A 21,598-nucleotide genomic window follows, 5' to 3' on the forward strand; every position below is an offset into this window, starting at 1 on the left:
GAAAAAAATGGATACCCATTGCAGCAAAGTCAAGGTTTCTTTTAGCTTTAGTTCATGCAAACGATACGTAACAAGCTTTTTAGGTTTTTCCCACTAAATTTCCTTACCTTTACAGAGCCCGAATCCGAATCCCCAACAGAGCTCTAATATTCGATTCTAAAGTAGAAGCGAAGAAAACTTGGCAGCCTTTCTCTCTCTCTTCTCATTATACAATGTTGAAAACAATAATTAATTACATGCCCAGATTCACTAGAGAAAGGGATGTGCATTCAAAATATATTGTAAGTTGCAACCCTACCTGCTCGTAGTTTATTTGTTATTGGCTGCAGAGCATCTTTGGACGTGAATTTTAATAGGACAACCTTTCTCAATCAGTTTAGACAAAAGGGTCACAGATGCCTCTAATTATTAGTTTGTGGTATTCTTTTCTTTTTTATCCTTTTTAACGGGTGATTCCAATTGAAGGCCAAGTAAAACACAGACGAAACCAGAAAGAAAAAGAATTCGCATATTCGTTGGTGTTGGCGTTTTAGGATATCAACCATCTTAAGTTTTGATCGCGGTCACTGCACTCAAATTCTTCAAAAACATAAGGAAAAGAAAAAATCAAATCATGCATGAACTCATCAGGGCGTCTTGGAAATTGCAAAGCAAGCTTATTCCATTCAAAACCCAACAGCGGAGTTATGATGTTCTCCAACACTCGGGTAATTTTTTCTAGCTTTTTACGTATTGGAGAAGTTGAAGTCCGAGAAATTCTAAAGCATTGGAATCTTGAAGGATTACATTAAAAGATGGGCATCCTCCACATGGGTTTAATTCTCAACAAGGTCTTGTTTTTAAAGCCCAATGTCCTCAAAAAAAGCCCTTGCAGCTGGCTTTTCGTCGGATGATACCTTTTGGGCTCATTTTGACAAAACCCAAAGTAGTCTTGCCGTTTGATGGGGGAAGAGGAACACATCCAACATAAGAAACAAGGGAGGCGGTCTTCTTTTCTCTGCCGACAGAACACAAACTTGCATTGCACAAAATGGCGAATGCGTCTCTCTGTCAATGTCCCCACAAGCCCACATTTGAGGTGCACACAGCATACAGTTTTTGTCTAGAATCATATCTTAGCTACCCTGAATTTTTAGCTTCTAATTCTCAGAACAGACAATGGCCCAAAAATACACACATGCGTACAAATTTTGGTAAATTGTTCCCATACGGGAATAAATATAATGTATAGTCGGTAAATGACCAATACCATATACTAGGGTTGCTACTAGCGATTTCGAATTAATTTTAATATATAATGAGATTAAAATTTGATTTTTGTTTCAATTTAATTTTGATTTTAATTAAATTCAATATTAAAATCTTTAATTTTTGTATAGATTAAATTTAATTTTGACTCAAAACTATATCAAACCAAATTAATTGGTTTAAATTCATTTCAAAATAAATTTTAATTAATCTAATGTAGTTTTATTTTGACTTTAATTCTAAGTTAGATCAATTAAATTTTGATTTGAACTGAATTACGAAAAAATCTATCATAAATCATATAAAAATAAATAATTTATTGTTTATTTGTTTACATATATAATTTTCTTAAAGAAGGAAAAAAAAAAAAAAAGAAGGGACGCTCCCATTCTCCAATCCCTAGCAGCAGGCACCATTCCTTCATTTAACAACCTCCGTTTAGAGATGATTTTCTGGTAAAGTTCGTTTTATAATGTAAATGAAAATTTTTCGGAAATTAAAAAATAAAATAAAATTGTGCACTTATATGTAAAAAGAATTTATTAGCCTTGAAATTTGAGTGTTGACTTTAAACTTACCACCGACACGTGTTGATGATGGCAAAAATATGAAGATTAGTTTTGAGCCTCCTAAATAACCAATGTCTGGAATCCGTTGGAGCTCGCTTATATTAATTATACTACTCCGTGAATACTATAATATTAATCTATCAATTTTATTTTAAAATATAATGTAAAGTGTAATTAATATAAATGGAATTTCGAGGGAGAGACAGCATTTTAATTACAATAATATTAAAATGATAAAATAATTTTTTTAAAAAATAATATTTTTATAAAAAAATAATTTTTAAGCCTGAAACTGAGTGTCTTCAAATAATTAATTAAAAGTAGGAAAAGAAGCGCCAAAGGGCAAATTTCTGGATATGGTATTTACTCTTTCACATGCCACTGTTTCCGCCACCTTGTAACTTTGTTTTTTTTTTAAAAAAAAAAAAAATCCATTTGGAAATTTATTTACACTTCTTTATTTGTGAGGTTTTATTCTTACCAGCAACTTTAATCTAATCACCATCGTTGATCTTGTGACTTGTTAATGCAATAATGAAATGATGGATTAGTGTGATCCGTTGGTTCGAGCAGGTGATTTTAGTGGCCAACCTGTGATCTCTAATCCTTCCTTTAAAAAAAATTACATGCAAGAAAAAAAAAGTAATTTAATTAAATTAAATTAATAATTTTTTTTATTAAATTTCATAAAAAAAAAGAATTTAATTTTAATGAAAATAAAAATTTGAAACCTCAATGTTTCATTTATCTTGTACAGATAAGATAAATCGAATTTAAGAAAAAATATTCCAAAAATTCAATATACAACAAAAAGGTACAATTTGAGAGTAGAGAGAGGCCAAGGAAGGATGCTCTTAGCCTTATATATCAAAGAAAAAGCCATCAGTCCCACCAATAATCACATCTCAAAAACACAGCCAATAAACGACTACATGAATTGTCAGTTTGGTAATAAAGGGAAAAGCAAAACCCAAACTCGTAATATATAAGCATCAAATTTCCCCAAGGCCCAAAACTAAGGCAGAGGTAGGCATCAAGTCCTTTCTTTTGTGTGTCGGTGCCTGTAGCTGTGACCCTCCTTTGACCATTCGCCATCACCAATATCGCCCCGCCGACGAGCTAGATGAGAAAGGACTGCCCACCCCTTTCCTCCATCGCCGGCGGCACCGTGGGCAAACTATCTGTATGTTTCGAAACTAAGCCTTTAGTGGCCACATTACTAGCTCTCACTCTGGTGATGCTCCTCTGGAACCTCCCTCCCTACTACCAAAACCTCCTATCCGCGACTCGCCCTTGCTCTGCCCACACCACCACCACCACCACCACCACCACCACCACCCCCCTAATCGCTTCCAATGCTTCCTCATTTCCTATGACCTCCCCCGCCACCTCATTATCTGAGAAGAAGTACTCAACCACCGTCACCGACCCAAACAAACGGATCTTCCAGGCATACGGCAACGCCGCTGCTCTTTTTGTTCAGATGGGAGCGTACCGTGGTGGCCCGAGGACCTTTGCGGTGGTGGGGCTTGCTTCGAAGCCCATTCACGTGTTTGGTCGTCCTTGGTACAAGTGCGAGTGGATCTCCAACAATGGTTCTTTTATGAGGGCCAAGGCCTATAAGATGCTTCCAGACTGGGGCTATGGTCGCGTCTACACTGTTGTGGTTGTCAATTGCACCTTCCCCGTGAATCCTAACCACGACAATGCGGGTGGAAAGCTCATGCTCAATGCGTATTACGGTGAATCTCAGAGGAAATACGAGAAGTTTGTTGCTTTGGAAGAGGCACCAGGCTCTTACAACGAGTCCAAGTACCACCCGCCTTACCAGTACGAGTATCTCTATTGTGGGTCTTCTTTATACGGGAATTTGAGTGCGGCCAGAATGAGGGAATGGATGGCTTATCACGCATGGTTCTTCGGACCCAGTTCCCATTTCGTGTTTCACGATGCCGGTGGAGTGAGTCCTGAGGTAAGGGCTGCACTTGAGCCATGGGTGCGAGCAGGGAGGGCCACGGTTCAGGACATTAGAGGGCAGGCTGAGTTCGATGGGTATTATTATAACCAATTTCTGGTGGTTAACGACTGCTTGCATCGGTACCGATTTGCTGCCAACTGGACATTTTACTTTGATGTGGATGAGTATATTTATTTGCCAGTGGGCAATACTCTGGAATCGGTTCTTCAAGAATTCTCCGATTATACTCAGTTCACGATTGAGCAGAATCCTATGTCCAGTGTGCTGTGTTTGAATGATTCCAGTGAGGACTATAGCAGGTACGTTATTGCACAGCTCCACATTCCCAAAACACAATTGATCTTTAGATCCGCGGGTCCTAAAAAACAGAATATTTTAAGCCCAATTTATCATGTTGTAAATAAATGGGTTCAACACTGAAACATGTTTGTTTGGGGTCGTCAATTCAGGGAATGGGCATTCGAGAAGCTATTATTCAGGGAATCGAGAATGGGGATTCGGAGGGACCGCAAGTACGCGATTCAGGCAAAGAATGCATATGCCACTGGAGTGCACATGTCGGAGAATGTAATTGGCAAGACATTGCACAAGACCGAAACAAAGATTCGTTATTATCACTACCACAAGTCTATTACGGTTCCCGGAGAACTTTGCCGGGAATTTGTGCCTCCGTCAGCCAAGAACAATGTGACCTGGTACGATAAGCTCCCATATGTTTATGATGATAACATGCAGAAGCTGGCCAAAACCATCAAAGAATTCGAGCGACATGCCATTGGAACTGTACAGGCTTACTCATGATTGATTTATGTGCAAAATAAGTTATACCATATGTTGAGGCGTGACCTGCGACTTCATTATTCATTCTCCTGTAATTGGGGGCGATTGCTGAAATTTCACTCCTCTTTCCTGTGAGTGCTAGGATCTGACCCCCACCAGTGTGTGCCTATTTCTGTGGTCAGAAATGCTCCAGTATTGCTTTGATTTGTCTGTATATTTATTATATTTCATTAAAAAAAAAAATCAAAAAGGAGTCAGTGTGTTCTTTTTCACTTTTTTATAATTTGGTGATTTTGATATATTTCTAATGTGGTTTCCCAATGTAAAAAGGTCCCTTGAGTAATAATTTTCCTTTCACCTTATAATTTCTTGAGGTTTGTTAATTTGATGATTTAAGGATTAGAGGTTGACTGAAATTATTAAGACGAGCTCTTATTCTTAACGTTCTCCTGATTTTGTAGTGGTGGACTGGACGGAATTTGCCCAAGAAGAAGTGCTATTTAAACATATCTGAAATGGAGTGGACCTAGCTACCTCAAAAAAGATACAAACAATGTCAAAGAGAAGACAGTCCATTTACTTTTAAGCCCATGGTTTATATTAGGGCTTGCACAGGCGAAGGCCCATTTGTTCCGATGCATGTAACTGGAAATGAATGAATTAAGGGAGGTTTGGTAAGCTTTTCTTCATCGCTTCGCAATTGAGGGCATTTCGGCCTTCTAAATGTTCCTCTACTTCTGATTAATTTACTTAAAAACCTTTTTTAGGTACATTAAATAACTCAATACATCCACGATTCCAAGACCTCCTAAAGTTCTTATTAATTTACTTAATGTTTGTTAGGCACGCTAAATAATTCAATCCAAAATTCTGACTAAATTATTGTTTTTGTCTTCATATTATAGCTACAAATGTAATACCTAAATGAAATTATTATATAATGAATGGGTCCAAATTGAATTGAATCGTATTCAAAATTTGAGATATTGCCTATTTTAGTCTCACGATTTTATCATTAAAAATAATCCTCCACAAACAGAGGTGTACTTAGCATCCTAAAATTCTAATCCCCTTAATTTCACTAGGAACTGCAACTTTTGTATGATATTGTCATCTATTAGGAACTGCAACTTGCCAATTTCTCTTCGTTTTGTTTCAGGTTTAAAGGCTTGGTGTGTTGATTGTTTGAAAATAAATTAGATTATAGGATCTTGTTTTTCTTTTGGTTTTGGATAATATATATCATGCTGCCTCATCGACTTATGGATGTATTAAGCAATAGTTAAAAATAATTTTCTCCTTCTTTCTTGTGTTTTCTAACTTCTCGATTAAGGAAAAAAATATTAAAGGAGGAGAAAAAAAATTTTTCTCCAAAGCAAAATATATATATATATATTAAAAATACTCGGTAACCCCTCCTCCTCGTTGGCAGTGCCTACAAACTTCTTTCAAGATTTCTATTTTTTGAGGGCTGCGGGAATGTTGATGGGCTTTACATGACAAACCAACATAAGGGAGCAAAATGTATATTTTGCAGTAGTAGAATTTGATTTCATGGACAGGATTGGAATCTTGATCTGCCAAGAATACAGGAACATTAGCGTTTGCCATATAATCATACAACTATTTGGTTGTTTGCTAGAGGATAAGCATCAACGCTTCAAGATAAATGTTTATATAATTGTACTAATTAATTGTAGTTTAGATGGCACAAAGGCAGCCATTAGATCGAACAACTTTTTGGAGGTGCAAATGGCGAATGGTTGTTTATGACGCAATTGCCACTCACTTTGATACTGCTTTTTAACATGCCTTTTTATTATAACCTAAAAAGATCACGGGTCAGTGGATCGTGTACTCTTCTCTTATCTCTTTATCATCATATACTTTTTTTTTTCTTTTAAAATGTAAATATACATACAAGAAAGTATAAGAATTGCTATATTAATATTCACACTCAAATAATTATTGACTGAATAAAATTTTAACACATATCTATAAACTCACACACACAGCTACAGTCGATACAGGAGCAATTGCAAATTGGTAATATGAAAATACATAATTATCTTTGATCAAATTCTAATCGCTTTCTAATGGTCAAATGGGCCAAAAGCCTCTATGAAACTCCCAAAGCAGAGGCTAGCTATAGGCATTGTTTGGTCGGTTGGCCCCTACATATATGGAATGTAACTTGTGAATTACAATAACTGAGTAGTCCAACCAAATAATTAAGTGGCAGTCGAATAAGACTGGGACTCACGTGTTCGATGACCTTCCTTTCTAATTAATTAATCCAAAATTAATGTTTAGTTGCATTCATATCTGCTTGTATATATACTATGCTGAATTATCCGTGTTGGCGTTGCCCTTTGCGTAATGCCCATCATTTCGAAGGCTTTCGGACGACTCCCAGCTGGGAAGTTTGTTAAACCACCCTCAACTGCAAGCGTACAACCCATTCAACCCAATGACCCATAACAAAATTATTATTATTATTATTATTATTATTATTATCGTCATTTTCTATCACTCTACTCGGTAAGATGTAATATATTAAAAAAATATATATATCTGTGATTCATATGCATAAATATATTTTATATTTTGATTCATAATATATTGAATTTTCAAAATAAATTAAAAATAATAATATAATGGTAATTATATTATTTGTCTCTATATTTTATTCTATTATACAAATGAAACATAATAGAATCTAATGTTCAATTACATCATATATATGCTAATCATTACTTTAAATTATTTATGTACATGTATAAAATTACCTATATAAATTTTACAACAAAATGCAATAGTTATATTTATAGTTAATGATCAAATAAGACCAAATTCTAAATATATTCAAAAAATAATAATTGCAAAAATTCAAAATCACACTTATTATTTTATCTGAAAGACTAACCGCTATATATCTTATGAAATTATAGAACAAACCGATCCTTCCACTTGTTTTTGTTTTTAGAATTTTTTCTTTTTTAATCCATCGAAACATATAGAAGGTGTTTAAAATTATAATTCCCAATGCCGCCATGAGCCTTTTTTGCCAATCCAATAGTGATGTCAGTTTACAATATTTATAAATGATCAAGTCAGTAACTTATTAGTCAGCCACTTTAACGTTTAAGCAAATGACTTATTAAGAGAGTATAAAAGCAATGCAAATAGATTATTGTAGAGAATTAAACAGAGTAAATATACTTAATTTCTGAGGCTATTTTGATATTTATAGATTGATATGCTTATACCCATTAGAGGTTTATGAGAATTTTGGATTGTTTAATTATAGTCTCAAAATTCTTAGTGGGCATATTCACCGAATCTTGCATGTTCTTTGATGGTAAGTTAGCCGAGCCATTTGGACCATTGATCTACATCCGGCCATTGTTTAGATAGCTATTGCTCAATTTAGAAGACTGAATTATCTAAGAATCTGTTTGGCATTATTGTTAAAATTACTATTAAAAAAATTATTTTTTTTAATATATTAATTAAAGAGTATTAAAAAATAATTGAAAATTAAATTTGATAAATTTTAGTTATAAGAATACTAAGATAATAAAATAATTTTTTTTCAAACTATTTTTTTTAATAATATATAAAATAATACTTTTATTCAAAAAAATAATTTGAACCTCTAAATTTAATATCAAACAGATACTAACACACAAATAGTTCAGCTGAGCATATAGGCCATTTGATGCTCGGGTCCTATGGTTGTGCGCATCTAAGCTTCTTGACCGACTGACTTTATTGGCCAAACCTCTTACACTTCTAACCATGCATTTTGACTGGATCAAACCATTTGAACATTTAACTTGATATTTATGAATAAATTATATCAATTCCTTTAAACCATATGGGCAGCGGAAAATTAGTGTTAAAAATTTGAATTCCAATAGTTACATTAGAAGGATGGCCTTGAACACTAAACAGAAATGAAGAGATATAAAGCTCAATCTTTGTTGTGAGTAATTCAGATAAAATAGTCCAAGTGAATGCATATTGATTTTGATAGAAAAATCAAGAATTAAAATTAATTGGTTGCAATATGTTCCAAATTCCAAGCTTTAAATGGCAAAAATTTGAAGCGAAAAGATAGCAACCATTTGCCAAAACAATTGTGAAGCCACCAGATGTATGCACATTGGCGTGTTGTTCACCTCCCCCTCCATGTAAAATTGACTTGGGAAACATGAACTCCGAGAAGTTGCCTGCTACTTGCTAGGGTTTTGCACCGTATAATTGGCCCCTTTGACACACCGTCGCACACGTGGGTCTTCCGAAAGTAAGAAAAAAGCGGCTGTCAACTTGTGCTCAATCAGCCAAATCATACCCCGGGACCCACCAGCATCAGTCGGTTCATCAGCCCTGAAAGCCAAAGTTGAAAAATTGATCGTACGGTTATTAATAAAATAAAAAGGGTGAATCTGGTGATTGCCGTCTGCGTTGATGCCCATTGATATATTCCGCTTGTTATAAAATGTGGCACGTTTGCTTACTCTCGATTTTTCCCTTTCAATTTATTTGCTTTTTTTACGACCGCCTCATAAATTTCTTTCCATCTTTAGGTTTTCCCTTCTGCGTTTCCCTAATAGCTCAGACATACATATTTTATGGTACGCTCTCTCTGCTCAGCTCCAACATTCATCTGCGTCTCTTTGCCAATCCATCTCACTGTCTTACGTACGGCGGCTCCATTCTGAAAAAGGTTTTGACTGTCTAAGCTCTCTCTCTCTGTCTCTCTCTCTCTCTCACATATTCGATTGCTTTTGACATGGGTATTGGATGTGTTGCTAATGCAGGATTGTTTTACTCTTTGCTTCCAGATTCGATCAAATCTTGAAGGGTTTGGTTCACCTTTCTCGATAATCAACAGCAGCAGGAGGTTAGCGTCTTTCATTTTTGAACGCTTATTGAGAAAATCATGGTATGTTTTGTATCAAGTTACTCCATCTCTCTGCCTCTGCTTTATTTTATTTTGGTTGTGTAACTTCAATTGACGTTTTTTTTTTCTTTATCAGGTGAGTCCATTTGGGCAAATGGGCAAGCAGGATTTAGGTCCTCCATGGTTGCGACCAATGCTGAGAGCCAGCTATTTCATCCCCTGTGCAGTTCATGGGGATTCTAATAAAAGTGAATGTAATATGTTTTGTTTAGATTGTATGGGTAATACCCTCTGCTCTTATTGTTTGATCGATCATAAAGATCACCGTGTTGTTCAGGTTTGTCTTAAAAAGTCTTCCTTTCTTCTTCTGAATGATTTTCAATATCTGTTGAATCACATTGGAAGAGTTAACTGAAAAAATATATTGTTTGTTGGGTGATTATTGCAGATAAGGCGATCTTCATACCATAACGTGGTGAGGGTGAATGAAATACAGAAGTACATAGATATATCTTGCGTCCAGACTTACATTATTAATAGCGCCAAAATCGTGTTCCTGAATGAGCGACCTCAGCCAAGGCCGGGAAAAGGCGTCACCAACACTTGCGAGATTTGTTGCAGAAGCCTCCTTGATTCCTTCAGATTCTGTTCTCTTGGATGCAAGGTGTTTTTCTCTTTCCCTAAGTGTTTTTCCCTTTTCTAATTGTATTCATGTTTCTTGCTCGCTTTCTTCGCGTTCAAGTTACAAGTTCCATTTCTTTTTTTTTTTTTTAATATATTTTCAGTGGTGGCTCAAATTACATCAATCTTGCCTTAGTTGACTTCATTTTGATTTATTTAATGATAAATTAATCGCTTCATCTTGAGAAATGTATCAATAAACCCGTCTCTGTAGCTGACCTAACCCCAAAAAATTGAGAGAGAGAGAATTGAAGTTGTGTTGGTATCTTAATTTGGGGAACTCGAATAACTTGTACGCACATTTTCCTCTCCATGATCTTTGATTTGGTGGTTAATTGATTTCGTGTTTGAATAATCTTTGGGTCTCTCTGTTCTGTATCTGTGCCCTGTTCTCACCTACTCTGTTTTAATGGTCTACTCACAGCTAGATTACTGAAGTGCCCATTTACATTTCTCTTTTTTTAGCTTGGAGGCATGAAGCGGGGTGACCCAGACCTGACATTTACACTGAGGGTGAAGCACAATCGGGATCCTTTCCTTGGTGAGTCTGAATCCGATGAGTCCTCTACCCCAAAGAAGATTAGAAAGACACATGCTTTCAACCGGTTGATGGATGGACTTACAATTTATTCTTCAGATGGGCATAGCAATGAATTTAACTCGGGAGATGAGGCCACTACCAACCTATCTCCATCTACTCCTCCCATTTATAATCACCGCAATGCAAGGAGAAGAAAGGGTATTCCTCATCGTGCTCCATTTTGAGATTTCTCAAGAATTGGAAAACAAACATATGAAAAAGGAGAAAAACCATATATAAGAAAAGGTGAAAAATTATAAAAAGAAAAAGGAGAAAAAAAATTGATGGGTGGATGGCAATAATGTTTAGTATGCAGTGAAAATTTGACACATAAAAATTAGGGTAAAAAATGATTGTTACAGTGTTTTCTTGTGTAGATAGTAGCAAAAGACTGTTTCTGTTGGCTATGGACTATGGAGCACGGGAAAGAGTCCCATCATATTTATTAATTAGCACTGGGACTTGATTTCTCGAATAGAAATCTTAGGACATATAGTTTTAAAAACGTGTTTGTACAGATGATTATGTATGGGTTTTAGGTAGTTGGAAAGATAGTAATAATGGAGTGGCATTATGATGGGTTATGTAGAGGACTGGAATCTGTTCTCTCTCTCTCTCTCTCTCTCTCTCTCTCTCTATATATATATATATATATATATATATTCTGTGATCAATTTGCAATGTCTGTGACTTCCCATTGTGGAGGATCCTTGTAGTAGCATGATTGAGGAGTCCTTTAAATATGCGCTTTTGATTCACTGGAAATCGTGGGTTGAGCAGTTTGCTTTTTTTAGCGACGAATCTTTACATAATTTATAAAAAAAAAAAAAAAAAAAAAAAAAATTGAAAGGGGAGGTGACCAGCTGGAAAGGTAAATTGGATGTGAATGAAACGAAGTATCAATGGTAATGGTGGTGTTGGAAATGGATGGAGATAAATGGTCAAATTATTCCAGATTTGCCAAGTTATTCCAGGACCTCCAAAACCAGGTACGAGCTATGGTCAATTTGGGGGCCGGCCCTCCCTGGGAATCTGTTTTCATGGATGAATAATTTATTTGATTGACAATCCATCACCGATCCAATGTAGGCTTTGCGTTGCGTTTGCGTTCACGTAGGATGGATGTTAGTTTGGACGTGAGGGTTAGTTCTTTGAGGCAACTGCATCTATGCACCTCAATTATTGTTTATCAATGATCCCAGATATTTTCTAAATTTGTTAATTTTATTTCAATAAACTTGATGATAATCCAGGAACAATTTGGGAATTGGGAATAGTAGAATGGTGAGTAAGCGAGGATACAAATCAAGGGTGAGGAATGAAAAAGATATGGATGAGCTTAAGTTCAAATCACGGAAAAGCTTTGGTGACACGGAAACCCCACAACGACGAGGACGTCCCTATCCAGATGCTCCCAACCTTTATTATTTTTGTATAAAATTTCCATGAAAAAAAATATAAACAAGTGGATGATGATGAGAGCCGTGAGGAATCTGAAAGGCTGCGTGTGCGACTCCCACTCCTCTGCCTTTCCCTTCTTATCTCTTTTTTTCGAATTAAAAAAAAGAAAAAAGAATTATTGGAGGGCAAAGACGGTTGCTGGATGTGTTGAACAAGAGGGGTGGGGTGACGTTTCCAAAGCCAAAGAAAAAAAAACCCAACAACTGTAGAGGAGCGAGAGGCTGCTTAATTTGTCTGTTACTCAAGTGCTTACTAACTGTGTCAAAGACTGCCACGTTCGGAAGAGTGTGGATGGACGCATGTCCCCACTTCCATTTTTGAAAAATTTCGTTTTGGTGTCTGTCCGAGAACAAGAGTAACACCGCTACTTGTGGCGTTTGTACAGTACTCCGGGGAGGGATGATGTTTGCGAAATTGGCATCCAGTGTGTGAAACGCAGCTTTTCATCACAATCATCCTTATCATCAAATTTAACGCAACCGAATAAACTAATCTTCCCTTTCCACTTATAGATTTTCATTATTCATTACACTTGTTTTATTTTAAATTTTGGTGAATTGAAATTGGTAAGTTACAGAATTGATGGATAAGTTAATATACAAATGTGGTCCCTGACCCTGAGGGAGGGGAAGGGGTAGATGAGGCTTACTTTGGAATCAGGCATGTCGTCATTTATTTATTATTATTATTTTTTTTTTTCTAATGTCGTCTTTTCTCCTTTTCTACAAAACAAATGTATTAATTTTACATAAAGCCCCGTCTCTCTCTCCCTCTGTCTCTCTCTCCCTCATTTTTTATAAATTACTTTTTTATTTTCATATTATAAATATAGTTAATATTTAAATTTTTAATAATAAATAAAAATCATAAATTTTAATTTTACTATACATTTTCATATATCTACTCATTTTAAAATTTTTTATCTTTTATCTATAAATTTTTATTATTATTAACATTTTAACTATTAATTGGCTATTAAATTAATAAAAATTAATAAAATAACAAGTGTGTGTGATAAAGATAAAATTAAAAATATTTTTATTTATTTTTAAAATTTTAATTATAATATAATTGAGAGATTAAATTGTACTTTTTCTTTTTTAAACTTTTATAATTTCTACCCACAGAAATGGAGATAAAAGGTAGTGTGAGCCTAAAAAATTTACAAAACCTTTTTAATACATATAGTAAAATTTTATTTTTTTATTAATAATTTCTCTAATTATTTATAAAAAATTATAAGAGGTGTAACAAACTTTTGGTTCCGTTAATTGACCTCATCAAATTTTTCTATTGAACCTAATAATTTATAATTTATATATTATAATTTAAATTGATACATTAAAATTAATTGACTGTCATTAAATAAGTTCAATTAAAAATTAATTGTTTTAATTTTCATATTTATAAATTAAATTTTATTTCGTAACTATTATTTAAAATTTAAATACAAGTCAATATCATGGTTTCCCATACAATCTAAAATCAGATTTTTCAAATTTTATTTTTGCTCTCTCTCTCTCTCTCTCTCTTGTTTCATGGGTACAATATATTTTTTTTTCTTTATCACCAGTCTCATTTAGCTTTTTCTCCTTTATTTCATTCAAATTAAAAATTATTATATTTTTATCTATTAAAATTAATAGTTTCATTTCTTGTCTAAATTTTGGATTAATCAATTTAAATATACATTTATTTTTAACTGATTAGTTTACTTTATTGTTTTACAGTCTCTAATTTTTCATATCTCTTTTTATTGTTTTTTAATCTCAAGCATATAGTTTAGTTATTTGGGATTTATATTTATTTTAAAATTTTTGAGTTTATTAATTTTATGTTAAAGAAAATAGTATAATACTTTGATTTTTATTTATTTTCATAATATAATTTAAATTATAAAGTTGTGTAATTATCAAAATTATAATATTATAATACTTATATCTATTATAAAAAAAATTTATTATAATTAATAAAAAGAAATGAGCTCATTTGCTGTGTAAATGGTGGCGAATCTACGGTTATAAAGAATCCAATACTAAAGCTGCAAACCTAAAATTTACAGAGCGGTGCTAGTTTTTGTCCTTTCCATTTAAGGAGGGGCCCGCATATACAATTCCGGAACATTGGATCATGGGTGCTTGATTGCCCTCTCCACATTCTTCTATTTACAAAATCACAAAGGAAACTACAAAACGATGCATCACTCAACAACCAACCAATATACCACCTACCAACACCTAAATTAAGCATTGACTATCTCCAACCCTAATTAATTAGACTGAAATTTATTTCTCAAATTTCATCAATTTGAATATTTTAATTAACAAAACAATGTCAATGAAAACCAAAATCTTCCTTGCTATATTTTTATTGTCCTCGCGAGGATTGGATTTGTTGGGCTTTAAGGACTGGAGTGGCATTCATTGGGTTTGATAAAATTCTATACACGAATGCCCACACACACTATTTTTTTTTTTATTTAAAAAAAAAAAAATCAAATGATCTCCCAATTGATAATTTCATTCTACCATTTAGAAGTTGATATTATTATTATTGCTTGTTTTAGGTCCAGTAATATAAAATCTGCCAATTTTATAAGATTACCATTTGAATCTTATACTGTTAATAAAATTTGAAAAATTATTCAACAGAATACTGTCTCCGATAAAATAATAATAATAATAATAATATTTTTAATATTTTTTTTCTATTTGTTTTATCATATATTTATTGTAGGTTTGTAAGGCTTTTTTAAGATAAAGTTTTAACATTACAAAAATTATATAATGGCGGTAAACAACCCCTTTTAATAAAATAAGGGATAACTTCTATTCTTTGTCTTAGTAAGTTGTGATGAAATTAAATGCACACAACCCTTAAAAATTAAGGTGTAAACGAATTGAGTTCAACTAAATTATATATAGAATCAGTTGAATAACTTTAGTTAATATTTGGTAAAAATAACATAATGATTATTATATATAAAAATAAATATAATTATAATTATTTATTTTGATTTTTTTTTACTATTAATATTATTATTATTATTATTACTGATCTGCTATCTCTCCCACCTTACTATTATCACCACCACAATCATCATCTTGACACCACCATCGTTATCACCATTGAAACATCACTACCTCTATCTAGTCATTGCTACCGTCACCGTCACCACTATTATCCTCACTTTAATATCACTTCCCAATTATTGCTGTTATCACCACCACCTAATTACTACTAATATAACACTCGATTACTAATAGCTACAATTATTATTATTATTAATATTATAAATAAATTAAATATTAAAATAAAAATTATTATTATATTATATTACTTATATTTTTATTTTATAAATAAATATAATATTATAATGATAATTACGTAATTGATTATAATATATTATATTACACTCCATCAAACATAGATTTAATGAATCAGAAATTATGTATCATGTATTTACAAATGGAAATTCATTTTAAAAATTACTCAACTTAGACCTGAGCCTCAAGGTTTATCCACGCGATGATAGATAGGCATTTAAGCGTGCATTACAATAAAATAATGTGTATTTATATACGGATATCCGACCTCTAGTTGGGCTTGGCCCATCGTAGTTAGGCCTCACTTCCTCAAGTAATGGATTTCCATTGGCATTGGCTATGTGAGACCGGTCAAAGTCCAGTTTCAGGCTTTAATCAAGTTAAAATTGATGGTTTCAATTTTAGTTTTCGGAGTACTATAATTAAATAGTTTTTGAGTTTTGATTTAAATTTTCTTCTAGTTTTTGTATTAATTTCAATTTTGATGGAATATGAAACAGTTATTTTATTAGTATGGGTCTCATTTTCATAGTCTTATCTAAGGGATCTGCAAGTTAAAAAATAAATGACTGATTTGTAGAGAAAAGTGATGAAGTCAGTATATTTAAAAAAATATTTTTTTTATTGAGATATTTTCTTAATTAAAAAAAAAATATGTATTATTTATGATTATTTTACATTGTATCAAGTTTTATTTGATTTTATAAATTTAATAGCAATTTAAAAAAAAAAATTTTGAACATAAAATTTGATTTTGGATTGAAATAATATATACCAGTTAATTTCGGTCAAATTTAAATATAATTTTGATTAATTTTAATTCTAAATTAAATCAATTTAATTTAAGTTTCGAATTAAATCATGATCAAATCTAGAGGTGATTAAGTAGAGACAGTTTTGTTGCTTTATTTTACATGATGATGCTCCTTCCATCACATAATAATAATAATAATAATAATAATAATAATAATAAAAAGCAGTGGAATAAAGCATCATATATGGCCAAGTTGCTAAGTTAGTGGTTTTAATTTGTTGATTGATTTCAACTAAAGAAAAAAAAAATGTTGATTGATTAATCACACAACAGAAAGATAAACAACTTGTGACTCTAATCTCATAGGTTGCATAGGATAATGAAAAAATCAAACTACACACACCTTAACATTTATACTTAGCTGTGTGAAATTTTCTTTGATCCAGAGAATATGGCAAGAGTGTTGGCAAGGTTATTGTGTTGAATTTTGGGGATGCCTCCATTAAAATAATTCTACCATGTGCAGTGGCACCTTTAGAGTTTGACTTGGCTGTGTATGTGTAGTTTTTTTTTTTTCATTATCCACCATATTTTTTTTAGTCACAAATTATGGCCCGCTCTTTTATCATGCGAAATTTTTTTCATAATTTTCAAATTCAGACTGATCATTAAATGGGTAAAAATAAAGGGTTAAAAGTTTAAAATTGAATAACTATTAATTATATATATTATAAAGTTTAGTATCTTTTAAAAATAATTATAGCATAATATTATAATTAAGAGTTGATATATTTGATTAAGAATTGTTTAAATAAAGTTAGTTAATTTTAATAAATCATTTTTTACTAAAAATAATTTAAAAATTTAGTTTCTGAATAATTATATTTTATAATAAAATATAGGATAAATTTTTCATAATAATAAATTTTGTATACATCCATGAATAATAAAATTTGATGTATTTAACTTCTATCGACAAAAATTTGAATTAAAAATGTAAGAAATAAAAATAATGAAGCACTTTGTAAGTAAAAAATTATTTATCGATGCTCTGGATTTTATGCGTGTTGGTCAGGCGGAAAGAGAAGACTTTTGGTCACTTTGTAGATGACGGGGTTCAATGCTCTGTGGTGTTAAGACGTGATTTATTATTATTATTATTGTGCAGAAAACTGTCGACTCCGATGGGGTCCATCTGTTTAATTTCATTTGCAGTTTGCACATTGACATTTAAACAAACTACAGGTAAGAATGAATGATGATCCTTTAATTTTCTCTCTTTTAGCCGTGCCTCAATCATACGCTCCTGCCTCTCTTGCAAGTTCTCTCTCTCTCTTCTTCTTTTTTTTTTTATTTTATTTTATTTTATGTATTTTGGTTTGTCTTTTTGTGAGTGATATTGGTGCGCTCACAAATAAAAGTTTACTCAACATAGACAATGGGAAAGTGCCAAATGATAAATATCGTCTCACAAGTTGAGGGAAATCCTAGCACAATTAATTATGTTGTGATCTGTCTAAAGTCTTGTTTAATATTGAGTTTTAAAATTTAAAATTATTTTTTTAAATAAAAATATTATTTTAAATAATATTAAAATAAATAATTTAAAAAAATAATTTTATTAATTTAATATTTTTATAATTAAAATTGATTAAATTAAATTTTTAATTATTTTTTAATATTTTCTAATTATATTATGATCTGTTTAAAGTCTTATTTGGTATTGAGTTTTAGAATCTAAAATTATTTTTTTAAATAAAAGTATTATTTTAGATGATATTGAAAAAATTAATTTAAAAAATTTTATTTTATTAATTTAATATTTTTAGGATGAGTTCTCTGTCAGGTTGGATACTGAAACAGGTGAGAAAAGGATTATCAGGGATAAAGACAGAAGACGCCTAATACTTAGACGCAAGGATCGCTTTTAATTTTTTCTTTTTAAACAGAAAATTAATATTCCTAGTATTATAGCTAGACAAACAACACCGATTATTATTTCTAAGTTACTTTTAGACACTCTAGACTCTTTATGATATTGATTATATTCAAACCTATTTCTAAATACTGGACTCTCAGGATTATACATAAACTATTTCAGTAGTACGTGGCGTTGTGGCTACAGGTTGCTCTACCTTCCAACAGTGAAGGGCTCAAGCAGTTAGTAGTTTCCAGCCGATATACTACTTACTTTCTTAGGAGAAGAAAAGTCTTAAAAATTATTATTATTAAGTAAAATATCTAAAAATCTAATTATAATATTAAACAAATTTAACAACCGTTGATGCTCTCTACAATCACACCATTCATTATGAGTTTTGACATGATAATTATATAGATCAGTACCGTTCTCAACTAAAGCTTGTCTAAATAGTTCTACTTCACGCCTATTGGTTAAATCAAGACACCGCAAATAAAACAAAAGACGATTAATATATGTGGACATGAACAGTTTCTGATGTACAGGATCCCTTTAAGGGCAAGTACAGAGCATACTTAAACAGTAATGATGCTTACAGTGCTTCCAATAAAACAAATATTTAAACAGTAATAGTATGAATAGTAATACTTACAGAGCTGTTCCAACCAGTAGGTTTAATGGAAGATGAAGGAATGCTTGCTGAAGGTGGAGGTGAATAGTAAACCTTATAATCAAACTTACCAGAAGGTTGACCAAGCAAGTCCACTATGTCACGGAACTTAGACTCTGACTCTTTGTTCAATTTTTTAGCTTGATTTATAAGAACATCTATTTCACTAGATACTTTGTTTAAAGCAGATTCAAGAGAAGGGATTGAAGAAGAACTCATAAAACTTTATTTCATATGAAAACAATATTCACAAGAACACTTTGAACAAAATAGTAGCAAAGCAGAGAAAACAAATTGAAAACTTAGAGAGCACTCTATTTTACAACTTATTGCCTAAGTTACATTCTGCTTGTTAAGCAAGTCGAGAGGCCTTTTTATAGTCTTTAGAAGGATTCCTCTGATGTCATGGCTTGCATCACTTTTAAGTGGCAGACAAGATAAGGTGGAGTTGGTAGTGGCTTTCTTTAGTGCTGGCAGGAATCTTTTGACTTCTTTACATCGCAAATGGGTCCTGGCTGTCATCCCAATACTGTCCTTCCATGTCAGTGTCGCTGTCGCTGTCGTCCTTTTTGTGAGACTTGGAGCACTCAGCAGCATCTTTGCCTTTTGACGTGGATGCTTTTGAGCTGGCTTCTTTGTCTTCTTCTTGTAGTGCGCTGAAAAGTTGTCGGCGCAATTCTTCTTTCGGCACTGATTTGAGTAGGTCTTTGAAAAGATCTGACAGTCCTGAAGAGACTGAGGGATTTGGCAGTGATGGCTTTTTAGCCAGAGTGATTAGTCCTTTGGAGGAATAGATTGATGGTGGCTCGAAAAAGTCACACTTATCCCACCATTTAATTAGGACTCTTCTGGTTAACCAGGGCACATGTTCAGTAGAAAATTCACTGAACCTTTTCATCTTTTTTCTTGAGATAATATAATCCCATCTGACTATCCATGGAATTTTGTAAAGGATAGTAAATAGTAATCTCGAATCCTTTAAGGATTTATTTGAGTCGGTAAACTGTTCATAAACAGTCCGAACCTTATTAGGTAAAGAAATGGGATATAATCCCCAGTTAAAGAACCATTCATAGAACCATGAGGGAAATTCCCATGATTCTTTGTCTAACTGGAACTGTATGAACCAGCTAAACTTTTTCTGCCTATTTTCATAAATTAAGGCACCAGTCCAGGCAATCATGTAATCAAAATAATTAAAGTACCTGGGTCTACCGAAATTCAACTCTCTTTGTTTAAAGAGTGAATCTCCCCAATCATCATAGGTAATAACCCTTTTGATGATGAACTTGCTGAAAGCCCACTCATTAGTGGACCTTTCTGTAGGTGAGAAGACCACTGAGTCGGTCTCTGCTAGGATAGCTTGATAATAAGTGTAGTCCTTTGGTAAATAAGGATTCACTGTATGATTTTCTGTATAGAAATTTGCCACCTCATAAGGTTTCAAATCCTTGTGTTTCCTGTCAATGGGCATAAGGAAACAGTAACTGATTGGAATGTAGGGGTAATTAACCTCCTTAGCATTATTAGCTTCGACACTGATAGCATAAGCGTCGTCTCTGAGTTTGTCCATCATTTTAGACGGAGGTGGAGATACCTCGTGAGTCCGTTTTGACGGAGTTACTGAGGCTTTTAAACTCATGTCCTGTAAGGAATTCACGTGTCAAGAAATCAGGCAATGAGTTAGTTTCTCCTTTAATAAACTCAATATCAAAATCAAATACAGACAAAATAGCCTGCCATCTTGCAAATATTTGTTTAGATGCGATGTTTTTAACATCTTTCAGTAATATTTCTTTTGCACTTTTACAATCAACCCTTATAAGGAATTTCTGATTTAATAAATCAGATTCGAACTTTTGTACACAGAGAACTATAGATAAGATCTCTTTTTTAACCGTAGAGTAATTAACTCTAGGTCCTGTCCAAATACCATCGTAAATCGACTAGGTTTCTTTGTCATCTAGTTTTTGTTTTAAGATGCCTCGTGCCCGATGTCGGATCGTCGATTTCCAATACCTTTAAGGCAGATGGATGAGGTATTGCCAGACAGGGAAGGGTCTTAACCCTTTGTTTTATCCGTTTAACAGATAAAGTATGTTCTTTGGTCCATGGGCTTGGGTTTTTTCTAAGTCTTTGGAATAAAGGCTTTGCATCATGGGCCAGGTCTTTATAGAAGTCTGAGACATAGTTTAGGCTTCCTAAAAACCTTTGAAGTTGGGTTTTTTCTTTTATTTCATCAGGAAATTTACTGGCAAATTCAATGGCTCGATCAATAGGAATAATTGATCCTTGTTTTATATTATGTCCTAAAAATCTAATATTAGTCCAAAGAGTTTAATCTTTACATTTGAGACTACCAAGCCATTTCTTTTGACAATTTTCATAAACACATTTAAGTGTTTGAAATGTTGATCAATTGTCCTGGAGAAAATAAGGACATCATCAATGTAAACAATTGAGAATGCTGAATAAGCATTGAATATTTCATTCATAATTTTTTGAAATTCTGATGGGGCATTTTTAAGCCCAAAGGACATTACGTTCCATTCGTAATGTCCAAATGGCACAGTAAAGGCAGTTTTATACCTATCTGTTTCAGCTATCTGGATTTGCCAATATCCAGACTTCATATCGAACTTTGAAAAGATTTGGGCCTCAAAGAGTCTGTTTAATAGATCTCTTTTATTAGGCAATGGATATCTTATCCATCTAAGGGCC

At 32.8% G+C, this 21,598-nt stretch overlaps 2 protein-coding genes across 6 annotated transcripts; both read left to right on the forward strand.

The window, feature by feature from the left end:
* The first annotated feature begins 2,652 nt into the window (after positions 1-2,652).
* Positions 2,653-5,253, forward strand: LOC110639683 (galactan beta-1,4-galactosyltransferase GALS1). 2 transcript variants are annotated; one of them, XR_002491951.2, is made up of 3 exons: positions 2,653-4,094; positions 4,245-4,706; positions 5,037-5,253. XR_002491951.2 is itself a non-coding variant. In XM_021790728.2 (2 exons), exons 1-2 carry the CDS (start codon positions 2,941-2,943, stop codon positions 4,594-4,596), a joined length of 1,506 nt encoding a protein of 501 aa, XP_021646420.2. In that variant the 5' UTR covers positions 2,653-2,940; the 3' UTR covers positions 4,597-4,847. The 2 variants fall into 2 exon arrangements, 1 of the variants encoding a protein (XP_021646420.2); XM_021790728.2 differs by lacking the exon at positions 5,037-5,253 and having other exon boundaries at positions 4,245-4,847.
* Positions 5,254-9,072: 3,819 nt separating this feature from the next.
* Positions 9,073-11,333, forward strand: LOC110639679 (protein RGF1 INDUCIBLE TRANSCRIPTION FACTOR 1). 4 transcript variants are annotated; one of them, XM_021790720.2, is made up of 5 exons: positions 9,073-9,307; positions 9,402-9,526; positions 9,621-9,821; positions 9,933-10,148; positions 10,631-11,333. In XM_021790720.2, exons 2-5 carry the CDS (start codon positions 9,524-9,526, stop codon positions 10,928-10,930), a joined length of 720 nt encoding a protein of 239 aa, XP_021646412.1. In that variant the 5' UTR covers positions 9,073-9,307; positions 9,402-9,523; the 3' UTR covers positions 10,931-11,333. The 4 variants fall into 4 exon arrangements, with proteins under 4 accessions (XP_021646412.1, XP_021646414.1, XP_021646415.1 ...); XM_021790722.2 differs by having other exon boundaries at positions 9,094-9,307; positions 9,402-9,484; XM_021790723.2 differs by having other exon boundaries at positions 9,094-9,307; positions 9,426-9,484.
* The last annotated feature ends 10,265 nt before the right edge of the window (positions 11,334-21,598 follow it).

This window comes from Hevea brasiliensis, chromosome 12, assembly GCF_030052815.1.
Source record: "Hevea brasiliensis isolate MT/VB/25A 57/8 chromosome 12, ASM3005281v1, whole genome shotgun sequence".
Taxonomy (NCBI): domain Eukaryota; kingdom Viridiplantae; phylum Streptophyta; class Magnoliopsida; order Malpighiales; family Euphorbiaceae; genus Hevea; species Hevea brasiliensis.